This window comes from Cyanistes caeruleus, chromosome 1 (genome assembly GCF_971803275.1).
Source record: "Cyanistes caeruleus chromosome 1, bCyaCae1.hap1.1, whole genome shotgun sequence".
NCBI classification, from domain to species: Eukaryota; Metazoa; Chordata; class Aves; order Passeriformes; family Paridae; genus Cyanistes; species Cyanistes caeruleus.
The window spans coordinates 106,308,825-106,328,366 of NC_141701.1; the positions used below are offsets into that span (position 1 = coordinate 106,308,825).

Genomic DNA, 19,542 nt, shown 5'->3' on the forward strand with positions numbered 1-19,542 from the left:
TCTGTAAGCCCTGGTGTCTCAGCTCTAATGCTATGTGAAAATACTCTCTGTCTCTGAGCTAGTGACCCTAAGGCTGTATGTTTTTGTTTGTGCTGTTCTTGTGCTACTGTGTTTTAATGATTTCAAACTTAGACAAATCTGATGTAATTCCACCTGCAGCAGAGTGAGTTTACAGCCTTGATAAATCATCCACCGGTGATTGAGTTTAGCATTACATTCCAAATACAGAAAAGTAGCCTAGCCCACGTTAGTCAATCCACTTTTAAGGTAGTGTTTCCTCTTTATGGTTGTATAGCTCATCATTTTTTGCTGTCTTCTCCAGTATCATAAGATCTGGTAAACCAAATGCTGCTGTAGTCCTGAAAAATACTCAAAATGACTACACTGCTTTGGAATAATCATGATTATAGTTATTGCTTATTAAAAAAAAATTAACTCATCACATCTGTGCAGTCAGCTGAGGATAGCACATTAATACATATATTTATGAAAGGTTTATTTTAATGATAATTGGTGCAGCTTTTACAAAGAGTGCTTCTAGACGTCAGGAACTGTGATTAATGTGATGGGTTTCTGTACTTTGCTTTTATTTTACACTATTAATTTAACGTACTTGGGAAATAGCAAGACAATAAGAAAGGAATTAAATTATGTTGATTTTAGTGACTTGTTTGGTAAAACAATATTTTTAAAAATGGTTTAAAGATTCTAGGGAGCAAAGGAAAAGGAACATCCTGGCAGCAGTTTCCTACAAGCTTTTCATAGATTAATTATGGTCCATGTTGAGATGAACTACTTTTTTTTCCTGTAGTTGTAAAGAACCTACTTCTAATTTTTAATGCAAATCTCTTTATAGCAAATTTGAACCTGTTTTTTGTATGTCAAAGTACTCCTGTAAAGTTGTATTTGTTCTTTTATGGTGGTTAGTGCAAGCACTTTATAAAGAGCTGGGTATGGAGACATTGGAGACACCTGTTGTAGCTGAGCCATTTGCCATGAGGCCCATTATTTATTTGTCATGAACCCTATTAATTAAGAAATAATTGAAAAAAATATTCTGTTGATTTCACTGTATTCTGCTTTGTTTTATTAGGGTTAAAGAGTGGAATAAGTAAGTTATGAATAAGCAATATTGGGTCTCTATGAACTTAATTTCATGAGTTAAGTGTACTGGCCTGTTTTGGAAGGCAGCTTCAGATGTTATACTTAATGTCCTGTTACTAATAGAAATGTGAAGTGTTTATAACCTAAAGAACTCTGGCATAATGAGGAATATATTGGTTTATCCTTCAAATTATATCCCCATACACTGTCTCTGCCTAAGTGTGGCAAGTCACTTCAGGAATCTGAGAAAGATTTACCTGGAAGAGTTGATAATTTCAGCAGAACCAGGGACAAGTAGCTGCTGTCCTGCTTTTTTCCTGGATATTCTCTAGCTGCTGCATTTCATTTTGGAAAAGAAGCGATCTATTTTAATTGAACAGTGTTTATTGGGCCTCAAACGTGGAGACTACTTCCTTTTCTTTCCTTTTTTCTGCTTCCTGGCTTGTTTTTTTAACTTTGAGTAAAACCTCATATAGCTTGATTTTTGCTTTATTGGAGTATCTGTAGTCATTCATTTTGAAATACAAATGCATGGTTTTATGGCAACGTATCAGTGAATGTTACCATCTAACCCAGTTCTTATTTTTAGTGCACTCGCGTCATGTGGACTCCACCTCTCCGTGAAAGTTTCTCCTACCCATTCCTTGTGATGCAGATGTTGCTTTTGACCTATATTCTCAGGTACCTCTCAGTTTATACCGGGCCTTTACAATGCTTTAAAAAAATTGAATGTCACAGGACATTTATTTAAGTGCCTTTATTTAAACATTTATTTAAATGCCTCTGTGTGCTGTAACAATGGTATCATTAACAGAGAAACTTTCCTGTGGCTGTTACATTACAGACGCTGCACCAGTAGAACTGCAGTCATATTACTCATTTATTAAAAGGAAAAACTTTGCAAGTTGAAGACATGATTAACATAAAAATCAGAATTACTGTGTTGGCAAATACGTATCTAAAGTAAAAAATCAGAATTTTTGGTTGATGTCCCTTCCTTCCCATGAGAATCAAGCTGATACTTCATCAATTGGTTTTGTCCCTCTTGGAGAGTGGTATGTTGGCTGCACGTAGAGTAAGCCTATGCTTTGCAACAGAGGATGCTATAGGCACCCATAAGCTAGTATGTTCTCGCAGTTTTCTATGACTAATTAACTAGTCTCATTAACTAGTTCAATGATTTAGAGCAGTCTAATTACCTTAATGCAGGGATGCTCTTGAGTTCATTAGCCCTGCTTTTCCATGATTGTTTCTGTCTTGCAACTTGATTCTGTTACTGTCTTGCCTCTGTTTTAGAAAATAAGCATGACCGTTCATACTTAAGGGCTTTTCCACCAATTCCATTGCATCAGATTTACAATGTTCTTATGATTTAGCTGAACTTAGTACTTAGAACCACCAATTTTCTTTTAATAGGTCATACTGATTTGTAGTTACTGATTTTTAAAGCAAAATTAATGCTTTTCAGTAATTTGTTGGGTTTTTTTTACATGAAGAAAAGATACGTGCTCTCTAGAATTTAGTGAAATTTGGAACATGACGTATTTCAGAATTGAACCCGAATCAACACAGGATTAAATCTTTTGAGTAACATTTATTTCAGGACATGGAGAATAGACTGGGGTTTCAGTTACAGACGAGGTTCATGTATTTGTTATTGTCTCCTTCCCTAAAACATCAGTCAGGATTGCAGGCAGAAAGTTGTAGAAAGTAAATATGGAAGAAATGTGAGAGAGAGGAGTTAAATCACTTTCAAATGCAGACCATTCTGAAACAGTTGTGATTTCAGCTGAAATGGAAATGGTTGTGACCTGACTGTAGAGTTTTCACAAGAAGGTGAAGCACTTGAAAATTGCATACTTTGGCCTGCTGTACTGCATTCTGCCAGGAGAAGACTTGTTTGGTAATCAGTGACTCATCAAATAGTTAAGGAACATTAAACAACAGAGCTGTTGTCATGGAAACTCAAAAAAGATATTAAATTTATTTGAGCAGTGTTATTTGTAGTTGATCAATATTGCTAGCTATCTTCCAAGGTAACTGTGTTCTTATTGCATTTTCTATTGTACTTTTCAATTATATGCAAACACCTGTGTAATTGTACTTACTGATGCCTATTCTGTCTCTTTTTCCCAAGGATTCCGAGTATTAATACAGGAAGCTTGATTGCACTGTGTGTTTCTAATATCTTTTTCATGCTTCCCTGGCAGTTTGCTCAGTTTGTTCTTCTAACTCAGGTAAGCCCATATTTACTTCTAAATAGCCTCTTTGTCTAACCTGGACAAATCGACTGCTTTCTTGAGACAGCCATTGAATTCACAGCTATACAGATCTTTCTTTTTAGCCAGATTTCATTCTCGCTGTCAGGAAAGATTCTCACCATTTATCAAATCAATATTTTTCTAGTCTTGAGGTTAAAAGTTGACAATTTACACTACTTACCATTTTGTCCCCAGGACTGAAAAGACTTACTTTTCCCATATAAACAGCCTCTAGCCTGAGATCAGAACATTAGTACAAGAACAAAAACGTTGTATTTTGAAGCACAAAAATAAAAAAACGTTGATCTTGCATCTCTTTAGACTGTTAAAAATTTTTAAATGTACCAGTGTTTGCATGGCATGTAATATCTGGCATGATTTTGCATGATTTCCTATATAATTTTGATGAGTTTGTGAGTAGTGCTGTAGTCTGAGATTTTGGATAGTTGAGGTAGCTGTAGTTGGCATTGAAATCTAGTGAATGCTGATTGGAGCAGTAGGGTACTGTCACACAGCAATTTCCTTAGTGTTTGAATTGGTTGAAATGCAGCCATTTGACTGAAATTCATCTGTGTGTCTCCAGACCTTTTCACTTCTCTGCCTTACTTTAAGCAGATGTTGCCTGGTTTGAGTTGATAGCTTTAAATAATGTAAGCTGCAGTGTGCAAGTTTTCTATCTGCATAAGAGAAAATCAATAAATTCTGTAAAATATTGAGAGAAACTTGTCACTGTAACCTGTGTGAAATGCTAAGCCTGAAATTTGAAAATTCAGGTTCATTTCATAATTTTATTAATTTCCCATATGACTTTTAAGAAGATGTATTATCAATAAGTCAACAAGTCTTATTTTCCTCAGCAGAAAATTGTGGCTATTTCCATATTTTGCTGAAAACTTAAAATTAATGACTAATTATTCTGTGTTTTTGACTGATACATTTTGGGTGTTTTGGTTGCTTTGGAGTTTTCTCGGTTTTGGGGGTTTTTTCCCATTTTTATTTTGTTTGGTTTATTTGGTTTGATTTATTTGGTTTGGATTTTTGTTTGCTTTGTTTGGGATTTTTTATGTTTGGTTTTTTTTTTTAAATTTTGTTTCAAGTTAAAAGACAAAAGGTATTGTGTTAGTGCTGTATTCTGGTGACTTGCATTCTCATAAAGTTGAATACTTATTTCTTAAATATTTAACTATATTTGATAATTCTTATTTAGGGCACCAGAACAGTATTTTTGAAAGAAATAATTATGAAACGCCTAAGTACTTAGCAAAAAGTAGCAATAAAAGTTAATGATTGTTTGAATAATCTTTTCTTTTGCATGAAGGAGTACACAAGTGCAAATTGTTTTAACTTCCCTTTCACTTTTGATTTTAGATAGCTTCATTATTTGCGGTGTGTATTATGGGTTATATTGACTCCAGCAAATTACAGAAGATACTATCTGCACATATGGTAATGCTTTTTAAAAAAAAACTTAAGTCCCCTGAAACAGGTCAAAGCATGAAAAAAGACCATTTGTCTGAAGTGTTTTCCTTAGTTGTGCAAAGGTTGAAAACATGCAGTGATAAGGGAGGGAGGGGTCTGGATTGGAATTAAAATTGAGTTTTGAAAACTGCTTTAGTCTTGACCATGCAAAGATCTCATGGTTTAACTATTTGGGGAGATACTTAGAAAGGAGGACAAGAAAATAAACTGTTAAGTTCAAAAACATTTTTTCTTTTTTTTTTTTTTTTTCAAATCTGGGTGAGAAAGTCAAGAAAGGAAGGAAATGATAAGTAAAAGATGTGTAAGTTTCTGCATAATACCTGATTTTAATTTTTTAAGTTGAGATAATGATCAAGTTTTGTTTTTGAAGTGAGATTACAGTTTTAAATATAAAGGAAGAAGTAGACAAGTTGTTTTAAGAAATGTGATGGTGTTTACATTTCTTTTTTTTTTTTTTTTTTGCTAAAGTTGTCTATGCTAACTCAGTGGGCAAAAATAGAATATTTCCCCAGAAAAGAAACCAAATTATATTTCATATGTGTTCAAATATTTTTTTGAAATACTGTAAATGATAAACTAAAGGTAGTGGTAAGTTCTATGCAACTGATTAGCTGCATGAAGCAGGGACAGAATAAGCAGATTTATTTGGTAGTTTTTTGACAGAAGCAGGATGACATACTTGAGCTTTCTGGCTTATGGCAATAGCTGTATCATAATTTAAGTGCTGAAGTGCCATAAATAGCCTATTTTCAGATAGATAAACAGTCATGTTATATTACAGAGACAGCTTAGTGAGTCTGGGTAAACTGCCAGTCTCTATTGTGGTGTTTTCAATTTTTGCCTCCCTCCTACCTTCCTCCTTCTGTGGAAAATGAAAGTCTTAACTATGTGAAGAGGGGAGTAGAAAAGTCTGCAGATTACTATGTTATTTTTCCTTATTTCTGTGTATAAAAGAAGACAGAGCTTGCTTATTGATTTTTGCCCTTCAAGTTGGAAAATGTAATTCAGATTGCTTTCTGTTAGAAAAGAGAGCACAGTAGATCAGGATGGTGGATAAAAGTTGTATTTCAGCCTTGACTTTCAAGCTCATAAAATTAGCTGCATATGATCAAATTGTCATAGTTCTCTTTCCTTGACTTTGATGATGATGGTATTTTAAATACATGTTTGTCAGTTAGGAAGAAAGAAAACATAAAACATTCTATTCATTTTTATGTTTGTCCAGACTTCTAAAAGGTAACAAGCAGGATGGAGAGAACTCATGCAGTAATTTAGAAAAACATGAATATGTTAGAAATAACTTCAGAAATGTAGCTGTTGTGTTACATAAATTTATCCTTTGACCAGGCTTTGTTTTTACATACTTTTAATAAATAAATTGAGACAATAATCTACACTTGGCTCTCTGCTGTCATTAAGCCTTTACAATCAGTATTTTGAGAACAAATATGTAAGTGTGAGTATCAGGCTTGCACTTTGCTGTAAAGTAGGTGTTTTTAAATTTAAAGCTGTTAACACATTAGGTAATCCTTAACTTTCCTGGTTTTAAATTGAGTCATTTTTATTTTCTTCTTTCAGGTATCTCTTCTGGTGTGTTTTATTCTGATGTTTGGTAACTCAATGTTACTGACATCATATTATGCTGCATCTTTAGTAGTTATCTCGGTAAGCTGCTTAAGAAGAATCGTGCTGTGCTAAGACTGCAGTGCTGTAGTGTTATATATTTATTGATGTAAAATATCATTGATGTATAGATAAATATTGATGTGAAAACTGCTGCATTACCAGACAGATGAGAAACCTATCACATGAGAAGCAGAATTAGATCATAAAGATATCTGGTGAAAGGGTAAATACTAATTCAAGAAATCATGTATTTATACCTAAACCTCTTTGTAAAAGAAATTCAGTTAAGACTCTGCTCTTCTACTTTTATAGTTCTCTTCTTTTTATAAAAATATAAAATTTACCATGTATGTAGTTTTGACCAGAGTGACTGTAAAACAAGAACATGAGCAAGGAGGGGAGCTTCATTTAAATGCTTCTTATTGATAATAAATCCTCTAGTGTAGAACAAATGACTAAACCATATATAATGTGGTTTAAGACTGTTTGAAACTGCTGCATCATACTGCTATGTTCATGAAATTATTCACTGAGGATTCATCATCTCACCATTCATTATCTTAATTTTTCTTTAAATAGGAAAAAACCTCACAACCTCTTTCAGTTTTGTATAGTTCCTCATAAAGGGTTTATGTATGTAAAAAATAGGAGATAAAGTGTTGTGAACAGATCCTCTTTAGCTTACTTGAAATCATCTTAGTTTCTGATTCTTTTTGTTTGTTTATATTTTGTCAGTCAGGAAGAATGTGGCAATTTCTCTCTTATGCTAACAGTAAACTGCCACGGCTGCATATTTTCTGTAGTATAGTTTGCTTGTTATGAATCTATTCTAGTTTCTTGCAGCAGGTTTTGTAATTCTATATTAAGTGTTGAGTTGAGTTCTCAACCTGTAGAGTTCCTTGCTCAGAAAACCTGTGTTCTGCTTTTAAAAAAGTATTTGTTGTTTGTGTGTTATTTGGATGCTTATACCGGCCTCAGTCTCACATATGGACTGGATTTCTGGAAGCCTTTAATTACATTGTTCATCAAATTAGCCTAAAATGGGTCTTCCTTATGTCATAAAATGAACATACTGTGAAACAGAAAGGAGTGACTCCTACTGCTCTCTGTGTTCTGTTGCCTTATGTGAAAATTGTTTGTATTATACTGCCAGTGATTTATTTATTGCTTCAGTCTCTTGTCATTCACAGAAGCAGACAGAGCTCAGTTTCCCATTGGTTTTAATTTAAAGAAGCTTAGAACTGAATAATACAGAATCTCCTTACTCATTCAGGAGAAATGTAGTCTTCCATTAATTGTACTCAAACTGCAGTAAGAGTTTTTATGTTGGCAAATTTTGCCAGTGCAGGGTGAAATCATACTATATATATTCATATCTCAGGTTGTATTAATTATGGAAGATTTTTTAATAAATAAATATATGATGCAATAGGCTTACTAAAAGGAACATCTCTCATTCAGGGTACTGGAATAGCTTGTTGTTATTACATTGCTGAAAATGTGCATTAATTTTTTTTTATTAGGGAATTCTTGAATGGAGTCCAAAAGTCTTGAAAAGGCGCAAAAGAGAAGTCTATGTATGGGTAAGGAATTTAGTATATTTTGAATTACAGAGAAAAACTATGACCTTTTGTTTTTTTGTTTTTGTCAAATACAGAAACAACTTCTAGTTTCATTTCTAGTAACTGAAAATCAAGGAATATAGCTGAACTACTGTCTTTAATAAATTGTCAATGCTTCCAGCAATTAGTCTTGAATTCCTGAAGAAATAAAGACAGCATAAACAGACATGTATATCAGAAAGCTGAAATAGCCTTTAAATGGCAACATGTTTAATTTTAAATTGCTGACATGTTTACAAAACCTAAGATCTGTATGGAAATCCTGTTAACGTAAAGGTCAATTTAGAAAAAGCAAGTGAAAGTTTACAGTGCTTGCAGAAATGGAGATTAAGGTACTGCATTGGATACTCCACATAAAACGTGGATATCTACATAATTTTTAAAGGATATTTTTATGACAGCAGCAAACATCTTAAAATTACATAAGGAATCAAGCCAGAGTGAAAACACTGTGGGGTGTGTGTGTGAGTTGGAGGGTAGTAGAAGTCATGTCCAAACAGGGAGAACATTTCCAAAACTATTATGAAAAAAATGTAACACTGTAGGAAACATGAGAAGCGACTTGCTACTTAAAATATAATGTTAACATGGAAAAACACCTGAAATGGGAGCATACCAAGACTATGCTTGACTTAAGGCAGGCATTCGTATTAAATGAAGGGTAAGCTGTTAGCAAAACTGGATGAAATTTATATAGTTATTATAAAGGAATTAGAATAGGAAGGAATTAAAATATTTATAGCAAATTGCAGTGAATGTATACATGCCTGGCTGTAGTACCAGGGAAAATGAGAGTGTAGGAAAATTTCATGTCAGTTTTCTGAAATGGAGATCCAAGGTGCTTGTGGAACAGCAAACTAAAAAATCTGGGTTTTGTAAAAAATAAAAATAAATCAATAAAAATTTGATACAACGAGGAAGGTGTTAAGCTCTGTGTATGTGCAGCATAATGAGAGACATCTAATGCAGCCTTTGTGGAAGGAAGTCATGCCTTGCAAAAGTGTTTGACTTCTGTGAAAGATGTAGATAAGGGTGTGTGGGTGAATGTAATGTACATAAATTTCAGGAACTTTTTGGAGAAGCTGTCTAACTGGAGCTATAAAAGAAATTAAACTCCATGAGATAAGGTATGAATGTTAGAAGGTCAGAAAAAAGGGCAGGATTAAATGGTGAGTTTTCCAAAGACCACCATGACCCTAAAAGTGTATATAAAATAATTGATCCCAAATAAAGTGCTACATTCAGCAGAGAAATCTCAGTATTCTTACTCAAAGTTCTCTGAACACACCAATTCATTACTGAGTAGGTACCAAATAGGAAATACTTGATGGCAATCACAGAGAAGGACCTGTAGAGAGAGCAGAATTTTTTTTTTCCCAAAATCTATTACCATTAAGTAGAGTATGGAGATAATTATTAATGTAGATTCACCAAACAGCTGAGATTTTAAAATATGTTAGAATTCTACATCTTGTAAAATAAAGGTAAATATGACAAAGCCAGTGAATAAAAGTAGAATATAATTATAGTTTTTTAGTGCCCGTTACGCTAGAAGCAATAAACTTACAAGGAATAAGAAAACCACTGTGGAAGAAAAATCCCAGGGGCATTCAGTAAAGGATTAGGATAGATACCTTCTAGGTATTTAGGTTTCTTAGCAGCCATTAAATGAGATGATTGAATGCAGTCCTTCTTCACATGAAAGCCTTGGTTACATTAGGGCAAAGATCAGTTTTTTGTTGCATTTTCTTTAAAAGCGTCTGCTGTGAGTCCCAAATACAAGATACTGAGACAGGTTGTCCTATTCAGTTGATCCAGTTTTATAAAGAATTAGCTAGATTAAGCTACACTGCCAAGAATTTAACCTTCCTGGTACAGGAATGAACTTGCTACATAACTAAAAGCAGTAACTGTACTTACTTTGTTTATATTCCCATCAGCTTCTAACCTCAGAACCATCTTGAGATGGTGCAATAAATCAGCAAATTCCTCCAAAGATCTGAATTACCAGGCTGGCACAACCTGATAATATGGAGCAGGTCTTGTCCAGAACCAGTCCCTGCACACTGATTCGTGCAAAACAGATGGAAAAGAGAGTGAGGCTGCCCCTTTTTAATTAACTTTGATACCACCTCTGTTACAATGTTGTATGCAGTGGTACAGCTGTAGTGTAAATCAGTTGCACAAAATTATTTCAGCTGTAACATAGGAGAGTTCGTAAGTAGTAGCTAAATTTAAGAAGTCTTTAAAAAATGAAAAAAAAAATTGCAAAAGTTAAAGATATATTAATTTCATTCTAAATATATTTTTCAAGGTCATTGAAGGATGTGCCTGGTTATTTGGGACAGTCACCTTGAAATACCTGACTTCCCTTGTGTTCGGAATAGCTGATGATGTAAGTTGTCTCATGAGAGTATCTAGTTGGTTTCTTTCAAAAATTTTATCATTCTTAATATTTGATTTTGACGTTTTACTGATACAGTTTCCTGAATTTCCAGAATTTGTTTTGCAGAAGGGGGAGAGAGATTGTATATTTGCTTTTTCTTTCATTATATATTATTACTTTGAGATGTTATTACCAAAATTTATGGAAACACAAATATCTTTACTTTTGTCTTAGTGAACGCTCTGTGTTTGTTTTTAAATGTGGATTTATAAGGCTTTGTTTGTCTTGGGTATCATCTGCTGACACCTTTATTTACTCAGTTTGTCAGTTTATTCTTCTCTGAGACTAATTTTCAGGACAGTTTTGAAATGCTTGTCGTAACAAGTACAGCCTTTGCTGTATGTCAGCCTCTTTATTCTATCATTAAAAACCTGTCTGCAGATGTGTATCAAGGGGTGAAAGATAGGAAGGTCATGTCTTAAAGTACAACTATGCAAAACTATACTCTTGTTGAATATGATCACAATAGTAATGCCCTGTATTCTGCTCTTTTCTGCTTTTTTTTAACACTGTACAATATGTGTTAGACTCAAAGATATTATTTAATACACTGGAAATAGATTTTTGGTGCTCTTGTAACAATATTTTAAGTGGTAAAAACTTCTAATTAAAAATATTTCTCAATACCATATAATTTGTCATATTTATACTACTTTGCTGTAGAAAACAGGACAGATTTTGCTTGCTACAGTTTGGTATCTCTTTCCTGTATATTCTACCAGGCTCATATAGGAAATATATTGAAATCTAAATTTATTGGCTACAAGGATTTTGATACATTAATGTATACCTGCGCTGCTGAGTTCGACTTCATGGAAAAAGAGGTAATTTTGTCAAAATATGTGATTTTGGAAGAGGAAACTTTTTATTTTATCTTTATTTGTTACTTAAAACATTTGAGAACCACACCTCCTCCTGCCATCATAAGTTCAAGTGCATACTTGTGAAAAGAGAAATTAATGAACTAAAGCTGAATTTAATTTGGTTTATTGCCTTTAAATGAACTTAAACCAAAGCAGTGTTGATTTTAGATCTAAGAAATGTGCTTGCTTGAATAAAAGAAGTGCTTCCTCAGGAATAAATGAAAGCTTACAGTTCTGTAAACAAGATTTTATGGGGGTCTCAGTACGTGGCTTTGAGAATATGGAAAACTGAGAACTGCAAGGGCCTTATGTGATAGGCTTAGACTACAGAATAGCATTGAAGCTTCATAATGTGGCATTAACAGCCTTTTAAAATTTGTCAGTGCCTAGATATGCATTTAGAGTGTTCATAGGTTAGTCAGCCCATAGTACTCAGATTCAAATGAGATACAATCCATTTCTCATCTTTGGATGGCTTGCCAAAGAATGGGAAATAATTTATTTATGACCTTAGTATTATGTCTTTAGTATGGTTCCTCGGTGGAGTTTACATTTACATTTTAATCTAGGAAGATCTCCTTATATTAATTATGTTTAAATGGTGATTGAAATAATTGCAGATGAAGGAAAGCAATTAATGAACTTGATTTCCATTTTAGACCCCAGTAAGATACACAAAGACTCTGCTATTACCAGTTGTTCTGGTGGTTTTTGGAGTAATCATCAAAAGGGTAAGTGATTGATTTAGTGAGTCACCTTTATCTTGAACTTACATTTCAGTTTTTTTGAAGGTATTGCTAGCTATCTATCTGTCTGTCTGTCTATCTATCTATCTATCTACCATGGTGTCACGATCTGCCAGCACGAGCAGGAGTTGTGAGAGGTTCGTTTGATCTCAGAGTGCGAAAAGGACACCAAGGGATTTCAGTTTAAATCACAACAGCAATAATGTGTCTTTATTTTAGTGCAGACAACATGGGTTATGCGATAGAGGAGAGGGAGAAAAAAAGAGGGAGAGGAATAAAGAGGCAAAGTAAAGAGACAAAAAGGGCGAGTTATAGCTACCAACAGACGAGATGGGGTCGCCAGTGTCTTCTTCCATGGGGAGATCTCTTTCAGAACTTGGAAACTTGGAAAAGTCACTTTCATAGTCTGTTTCAAAGCGAGGGGTGGTTGGCAAAAAGGTGGGGAGATTTACAGCCTATTGTGGTGTGACCCGTTGCTCTGGGAAGCAGCTGTCAGGTCAAGCACACCTTCAAACAATCACTTGGCAAGCATCCACCTCAACCAGGCTAGAACCCCTGCACAAAGTCCCCTGGGGGCTTCAGGGTCTTAGTCTCTGTTCTTGTGACGGTCTTGAGGCAGATGAAGGAAATTTTGGACCGTCTCTTACAGATGGGAAGAAATTGATGTGATGAGTTAACCTTTACTGACTGCCAGGTGCCTGCCAAGCCATGCTGACATTCCCTACCCTCAATATGATGAGGAAAGAAGAGTAGAAAAATCTCATGGGTCAAGTAAAGTACAAGGGCCTCACTCTGACTCACTGTCATGAGCAAAACAGACTTGAATTGAGGAACATGAATTCAGTTTTTTGAGCAGTAAAAATAGAGTAGGATTGCAAGAAGCAAAACCAAAACTAGTACCATTTTCTCCTGGTCCCCAGGCTCAATGGGTCCCTTCCATAGGCTGCGGTTCTTTCAAAAATTGGGTCAGCATAGGTCCTTTCCATGGGGTACAGTTCTTCAGAAACAGGCTGCTCCAGCATGAGTCTCCCACATGTTGAAGCTCTTGCTGGAAAACCTGCTCCTTTGTGGGCTCTTGTCCCCAAGCTGCAGTTCCTGCCAGGAGCTTTTTCCTTTGTGGGCTCTCTGTGGATTGCAGCATTCTTCAAGGTATCTGCACCTGCTCTGGCACGGGGTCCTGCACAGGTCTCAGGTGAATTTCTGTCTGTTCCACTGTAACCCTTCATGGGCCTTCAGGGGAAAAAAAATAAACTTACATCACTGTGGTGCTCTCTAAAAGCTGCAGTCTCATGGTTCTCATGGAGCACCTCCTCGTGCTCCTTCACTGACCTCGGTCACTTCAGGGTCATTTCACTCCCATTTTTCTTACTGCTCTCTCTTAACCTTGCTGCAGTTACCTTTTTGTAAGCATGTTATCAATAGGGGTCTCACCAGTGTTGCAGATGAGTTCAGCTTTGGCCAGTGGTAGGTCTGGTTTGAAGCTGTCTGGAACTGGCTCTCTCTGACATGGGGGCAGCCCCTGGCCTCTTCCCACAGAAGTCACGCCTGCAATGTCCCTGCTACTGAGACCTTGGCATGTAAACCCAGTAGAGTCAGAACAAACACAGGTTTTCAAAAACATGTATTTAAAATTCTGTATTCTCTTTACAAAGATTTTTGCAAAGGTCCAGCCCTAAGTCAGTGATAAAACTTGATTTGATATTAAGCACCAAAAAAAATTCTGATATGTAGCTGATGAATACTAAAACTGGAGTTTATAACTGTTTTTGTAAATTTGATTATGTTTAATTTGTGTAAAAAGAACTTACAGTTTGCACAGGAACAGATGGGATAACTGCTAACTGCCTGGCTAATTAAACATGCTCTAAAAGAAGTTTTAGCTAAAACATTGCATGTCTTTTATCTTAGCATTATCTCAAAAAGAGATTACCTAGGTGTAGTTTAATATAGCAAATGTTGAAAATGCTTCAAAATGGTTTTGAAAGAATGAATGTTCATACTTTTTGTGGTCTCTTGTTTTCTTCAGGCAATTAAATATATTCTGTGGTCCTTATCTCACACAGGCCGATATGAAAAGTAAGTGTTGTCTTCTTTTTTAATGTAAAACTGAATTTTCTGCTGGAAGTTCATTTGCTTTGCTATGTAATTCAGAATTCTGCATTATGTAAGTCCTTTTTGAAAGGTTAGTTATGTGCAGTTCAGTAACTGAATGGATGTATTACAAATGGTATTTTTATATTATAGCTAAAACTAAGGTTATCTGCTAAACCTGTTTTAGACATCTTAACCCATTTATACCTAGATTTTATATTATTTGCTTTTCTTCTCTGTTCCTAAATCAGCATTTATATGCCCTTTTTGCTTTTTTACTATAAATAGTGAATGCAAATTCTTTTTCCCCATTATTTTCTTCCAGGTTGTAAAGATACCTGAGTTTCATCTCATGGAAGTAATTTTAAAAACCTGCTAAAATCAATACTCAAGATTTCCAAATAGATACAGGGATTGAGGAAAATAGTTATGATTTGCAGTTTATTTCAAAACTTGCATAGAAGGGAAAAAAAATTCTTAATTCACGCTTACTGGATTAGTTGCATTGTATAATGCCATTAGAGATGATTTTAAAATAAAACCAGTGCTCTGTAGTACATTAATAATGGTGGGTTTTGGGTTGTTATTTTTTTCAGAGAAGAACGTTTTAACCATGGTGAGGTAAGATTCTTTTTCTGCACAAATTCATTCCTATGTTAGTGCAAATACTCAATATTGAAAGGCAGGTTGCAGTGGGCTGATGCTGATATTTGAACCTAAGTATTTGCATCGTTATTTCCCTCCTCTTTGGTATGTCACCAGAATAAATCTGAAATGTTGAACAAAGGCATAGTCTGGCTAATGGGGGTGACTTGCAAGAGGGGGATCTTGGGCTTTTACTGTAGTTGTTCCAAAAGACACTGAAATTAGACTAGACCTTCCATTTTCCACATGGAGACAGAGAAGGAGATTGGTTCCTTTACTGGGGTTTCCCATGAGGGATAATGTTCAAATTCTGTTTTGAGATATGCCATAATGAATGTTGTAGTACACACACGGTTCTTTTGAGTAAAACTGCTAACTAACATGGACCTGTTAGAGCAGGTCCATGGAAACAGGGATAGAACACCTCTCCTGTGAAGACAGGCTGGGAGAATTGGGGTTGTCCAGCCTGCAGAAGAGAAGGCTACGGGGAGACTTTACTGGGGCCTTTCATTGCTTAAAGGGGACCTATAAGAAAGATGAGAACTACTTCAATAGGACAAGGGATAATGACTTAAAATTGGGTAGATTCAGGCTAGCTATAAGGAAGAAATCTTTCTACAATGAGAGTGGAGAAATACTGGGATCAGGTGGCTCAGAGAGTTGGTAGATGCCTGTCATGGTTTAACCTCAAGTTGCCTTAGAAGAGGTTTAGATTGGCTGTTAGGAAAAATACCCAAAAGTATTGTCAAGCAGTGGGATGGGCTGCTCAGGGAAGGAGTTGAGTCACCATCCCTGAGGGTATTTAAAGATATGTAGGTGTGGCACTGACGTCATGGTTTAGCAGTGGACTTGGCAGTGTTAGATTAATGAATGGATTTGATTTTAGAGATATTTTTCAAACTTAAATGATTCTATGATAATCAGATAAAAGCACTGATTGCAAAAATGCCTCTGATTTGGCACAGCACTTTGACAAGTAACATAGATTAATGTTAGTAGTGAGTGACATATCTAATGCTTTTTAGAATACTAAAGCAAGCTGCCTCTGATTATGTGATTATCAAGGATGATCTTACTTGCTTCTCTTACTCCATACTTGGGTATTATGGGTACTAAAAAGCAGGCTCTCTTAACCTCTATAAAGAGGTTATACAAGAAATTTTACATATATAATTGTCTGTTAATGTCTAAGGATTTTTTAAATAGCTAGCTGCTTCTCTAGCTTCTTTTTCTTTTATAGATAATGTTTCTCCTTCCTGTTATTTCATTCCTTAGCATACTACATGCACTTTAGACTAAAGATAACAGAAAATCATTATCATCATCTAAAATATGAATATCTTTACTTTGACTTGGACTCTTTCAGACAAACTTTAAGCTATACTGAAAATGAAGTTGTGTGTTTAAGGCAGAAATGAAAAGTATGCAGATTTGCTTCTGTCTTGTGGTTTCTTTTTTTCTTTTCAGCTGGTATTCCATGCATTGCAACTATTGGCATACAGTGTCCTAGCAATTTTAATCATGAGACTAAAGCTGTTTTTAACACCACATCTGTGTATTATGGCTTCCTTGGTGTGTTCAAAGCAGGTAAGGTCTCTTTTATCCTGTAGCTATCTCAGTACTTAGATTATTACACAGATATTTGTGCTAAAGCAGATTTCTCTGTGTGTAATTGCTGAATCTGAGAGTATCAGATAAAAATAAACCAGATTATATTGGCTGTCAAAAAATGGTTCCATTCTCCTCTCTTCCGAAATAAAGCTAAAGACTTGCTTTATGCAACTTGTCCAACTGCATTATTACACGAGTTAACATGCTGTGTATCAAGCTTGAGCACAGGGAGACATATCTTGGGTTTTACTGTGTTTGCACACCTCTATGCCGCTGCAAGTTTTTATTGACTATTAATTTTATCCAGTGTTTGTCTTTGTTTACATTGTTTTCACAGCTTTTCAGAGCTTATTGCCTTGCATATTTCTTGTCTATTAATTCTTTCCAGAAGTCTCGTTTGAAGTCTTGCATGTTGAATACATTTCAGTCTTAAAAATCAAAACTCATATGCCTAACTCAGACTTAATCTTTCTACTTCGACATAATGTATGAGATCAAATGTTACTAGATTTCCTCCAGATATGAAAGGTCTTAGAATAAGCTTTCCACGTCTCATTATCTGTGTTTTTGAGAAGTGAACATGATTAAATCTCTATTTAAATAGCTGTTTTAGAAACTTTGAAAACTCAGCAAAAGTAGGGTAAGTAGTCCTTGCTTACTAAATAGTGTGGGAAGCAGGCAGGGAGGTACATTGAAAACTGTCTGAACAGCTGGGCCCAGAGAGGGGTGATCAGTGGTGCCAAGTCTGGTGGAAGGCCAGAAACCTGTGGGGCCAGTGCTGTGTCCGAGACTGTTCAATGTCTTTGTTAATGGACTGAATGGTGGGGCAGAGTGTAGCCACAGCAAGTTTACTGATGGTACAAAACTGGGAGGAACAGCAGAGTCTTTCACATGGTGCCCAGTGATAGGACCAGAGGTGATAGGCACATGCTGAAATGCAGGCAGTTCCCTCTGAACACGTGTAAACTTTGACTGTGAGGGTGGTAAGTACTGGCACAGGATGCCCAGGGAGGTGGTGGAGAGTCCATCCTTGGAGGTATTCAGAAGCTGTCTGGACATGGACCTGGGGCACTTGTCTCTGGGTGACCATGCCAAAGCAGCAGGGCTGGACCTTCGGAGGTTCCTGTCACCTGCACTGTGATTTTGTAGAAAGTGTCTAAAGGGGAATTAGAGTGGTGTGGTGAAGGCAGTTCCTGTCTGTGAACAGCTGATACCTGTGTCAAACAACTGGAAGATGAGTGAATGAGACAGATGTATGTGAAGGGGAGAAAGCTATCTCGTGTTAGGCCAGCTGAACAAATAATTGTTTTCCAGAAAACTGAACTGCTTCCTAAATGATCTGTAGAGAAGGGTAGTGCTTTATAACACTGGACAGCTAACACAGTATCAGTCTGCTTAAATGTTGTGCTCATCCCATTCTTGATGCCTGATGTACTTGGCATGGATAAAAGTGCTGACTGTTTGCCAACATCAAAAGAATCTCTACAGTTAAAATATAAAATGGTAAGAAATTGTCAAAACCTCTTTCTTTAGCCACCTTGTAATTGAGTATTGGGACTTAGGAATTTACTCTACATGCTGGCTATTCTGGAAGATTTGCAGGTGTTCAGTTTTGCAGCTCTTAGTTTTCTTGAAATGCTGGCATCCTCTTAGGTGGTCTAGTTGTTCAAACAATAGCAGTTGCACTGGTTATTTTTCTAAGTGAACTTTCATAATGTGTTTGAAATGAAGCTGCTTTTCAAAAGTCAGAAAAACAAAATGAAAAAAATGTTTTTTTTACATGCAATTTCTAGATAACAATTACAGTTTAAATTAATGCTGTCCAAAGTTGATTTGTTCTTAGTTCTGCTTTTAGCTGAGTTTCTTGATGGGCTTTTCTGCCCTGTTGGTTGTGGTGGTGGTAGTAGCAGTAGTTTGTAGTGAAGTTCAGAATGAAAAGTATTTATATATTTTGTGCCACTGTAAAATCTGTACTGTTTTTTTTAGCTGCATGGCAATTTTATTTTTTTAAAGCACCTGGGTAATAGGATTTCAGTAGTTCTTCCTGGATTGTTCTGGGTTTTTAGTACTGCAGCTGAGGCCAGTTAGTGAATGCTGGTGCTTCTCATAATTGTTGTGTGTTGGATCTTAGAGGAAGCCATGTGTCATAAGTGTGTAAATACTGGAAGGGAGGATAGGTTCAGAGTATTTTGTCAATATTTTTTTATCTGCTGCTTCCAAGTGCATTTTGGCCCTTTGGTTGTTCCTACTGTAGAGTGAGAGTAAGCTTCTAAGGGAGCTGTGATTGCAGACCTGTTCTGGGAGCTGCCCCTGTTGGACCAGTTGACTCCCAACAATTCCTTTGTTCATTGCAGCATCATGGAAGCATAGTTGGCTTGAAAGAAATAGGTCGTGAGTGCTAGGGAAGGGCTTTAGATTGCTGTAGGTCACACATTTACTTTGTGCAGAAGGGGATAAATGACCAGCAGCCGTATATAATACAGCCTGGGAATATCCTGGCCCTGTCTTGGGCCTCAGGAAAAGTGTTTAAGTGAGCCCAACTTTAAGGGGAGCAGTGTAATTGAAAATAAAATCGATTTTCTTGTCCTGTTATTAGTGAAGGTTCTTTTGCCTGTTCTGTGTGTTCCCTAGGTTGGTGCTGATTGATACCCATAGAAGACAAGCTGGATTTTTTTCTAGTCTGACAGATGTGTGCTTGCTTTAGTAGGGAAAGGCTGATAATCTTCCAAGTAATACAGCATGGCTTCAGCATGTGTTGTGGTTGGACACTGGACCAAAGCCAGGCACCCACAAGAGTCCCTTGCTCACCCTCCCCTGTCTCAGCAAGGCAAAGGAGGGAAAAGGAAAAAAAGTTAACAAAAGATTCATGAGTGAGATAAGGACTGGGAGAAATATTTCAAGGGCAAAATATTTCAAGGCTCAACTTTAGTTACGAAGTGAAATTTATTACTAACAGAATCAGGGGAGGATAATGAGAAGTAAAATAAGCCCTTAAAACACCTTCTCCCTCCCCAGCCCCTCCCTCTTTCCCACCAACAGTGCAGGGAG

General features: G+C 36.0%; 1 protein-coding gene across 3 annotated transcripts in view; it reads left to right on the forward strand.

The window, feature by feature from the left end:
• Nucleotides 1–19,542, forward strand: part of DPY19L1 (dpy-19 like C-mannosyltransferase 1) — a 46,794-nt gene that overhangs the window by 18,649 nt on the left and 8,603 nt on the right. For all 3 annotated transcript variants that reach the window (XM_086847557.1, XM_086847549.1, XM_086847562.1), the window contains exons 9-19: nucleotides 1,694–1,785; nucleotides 3,242–3,341; nucleotides 4,734–4,811; nucleotides 6,423–6,509; nucleotides 7,994–8,053; nucleotides 10,407–10,487; nucleotides 11,261–11,362; nucleotides 12,061–12,132; nucleotides 14,174–14,223; nucleotides 14,835–14,859; nucleotides 16,351–16,470. In XM_086847557.1, coding sequence (XP_086703683.1) covers nucleotides 1,694–1,785; nucleotides 3,242–3,341; nucleotides 4,734–4,811; nucleotides 6,423–6,509; nucleotides 7,994–8,053; nucleotides 10,407–10,487; nucleotides 11,261–11,362; nucleotides 12,061–12,132; nucleotides 14,174–14,223; nucleotides 14,835–14,859; nucleotides 16,351–16,470 — 867 coding nt within the window. The remainder of the gene's footprint in view (nucleotides 1–1,693; nucleotides 1,786–3,241; nucleotides 3,342–4,733; nucleotides 4,812–6,422; nucleotides 6,510–7,993; nucleotides 8,054–10,406; nucleotides 10,488–11,260; nucleotides 11,363–12,060; nucleotides 12,133–14,173; nucleotides 14,224–14,834; nucleotides 14,860–16,350; nucleotides 16,471–19,542) is intronic.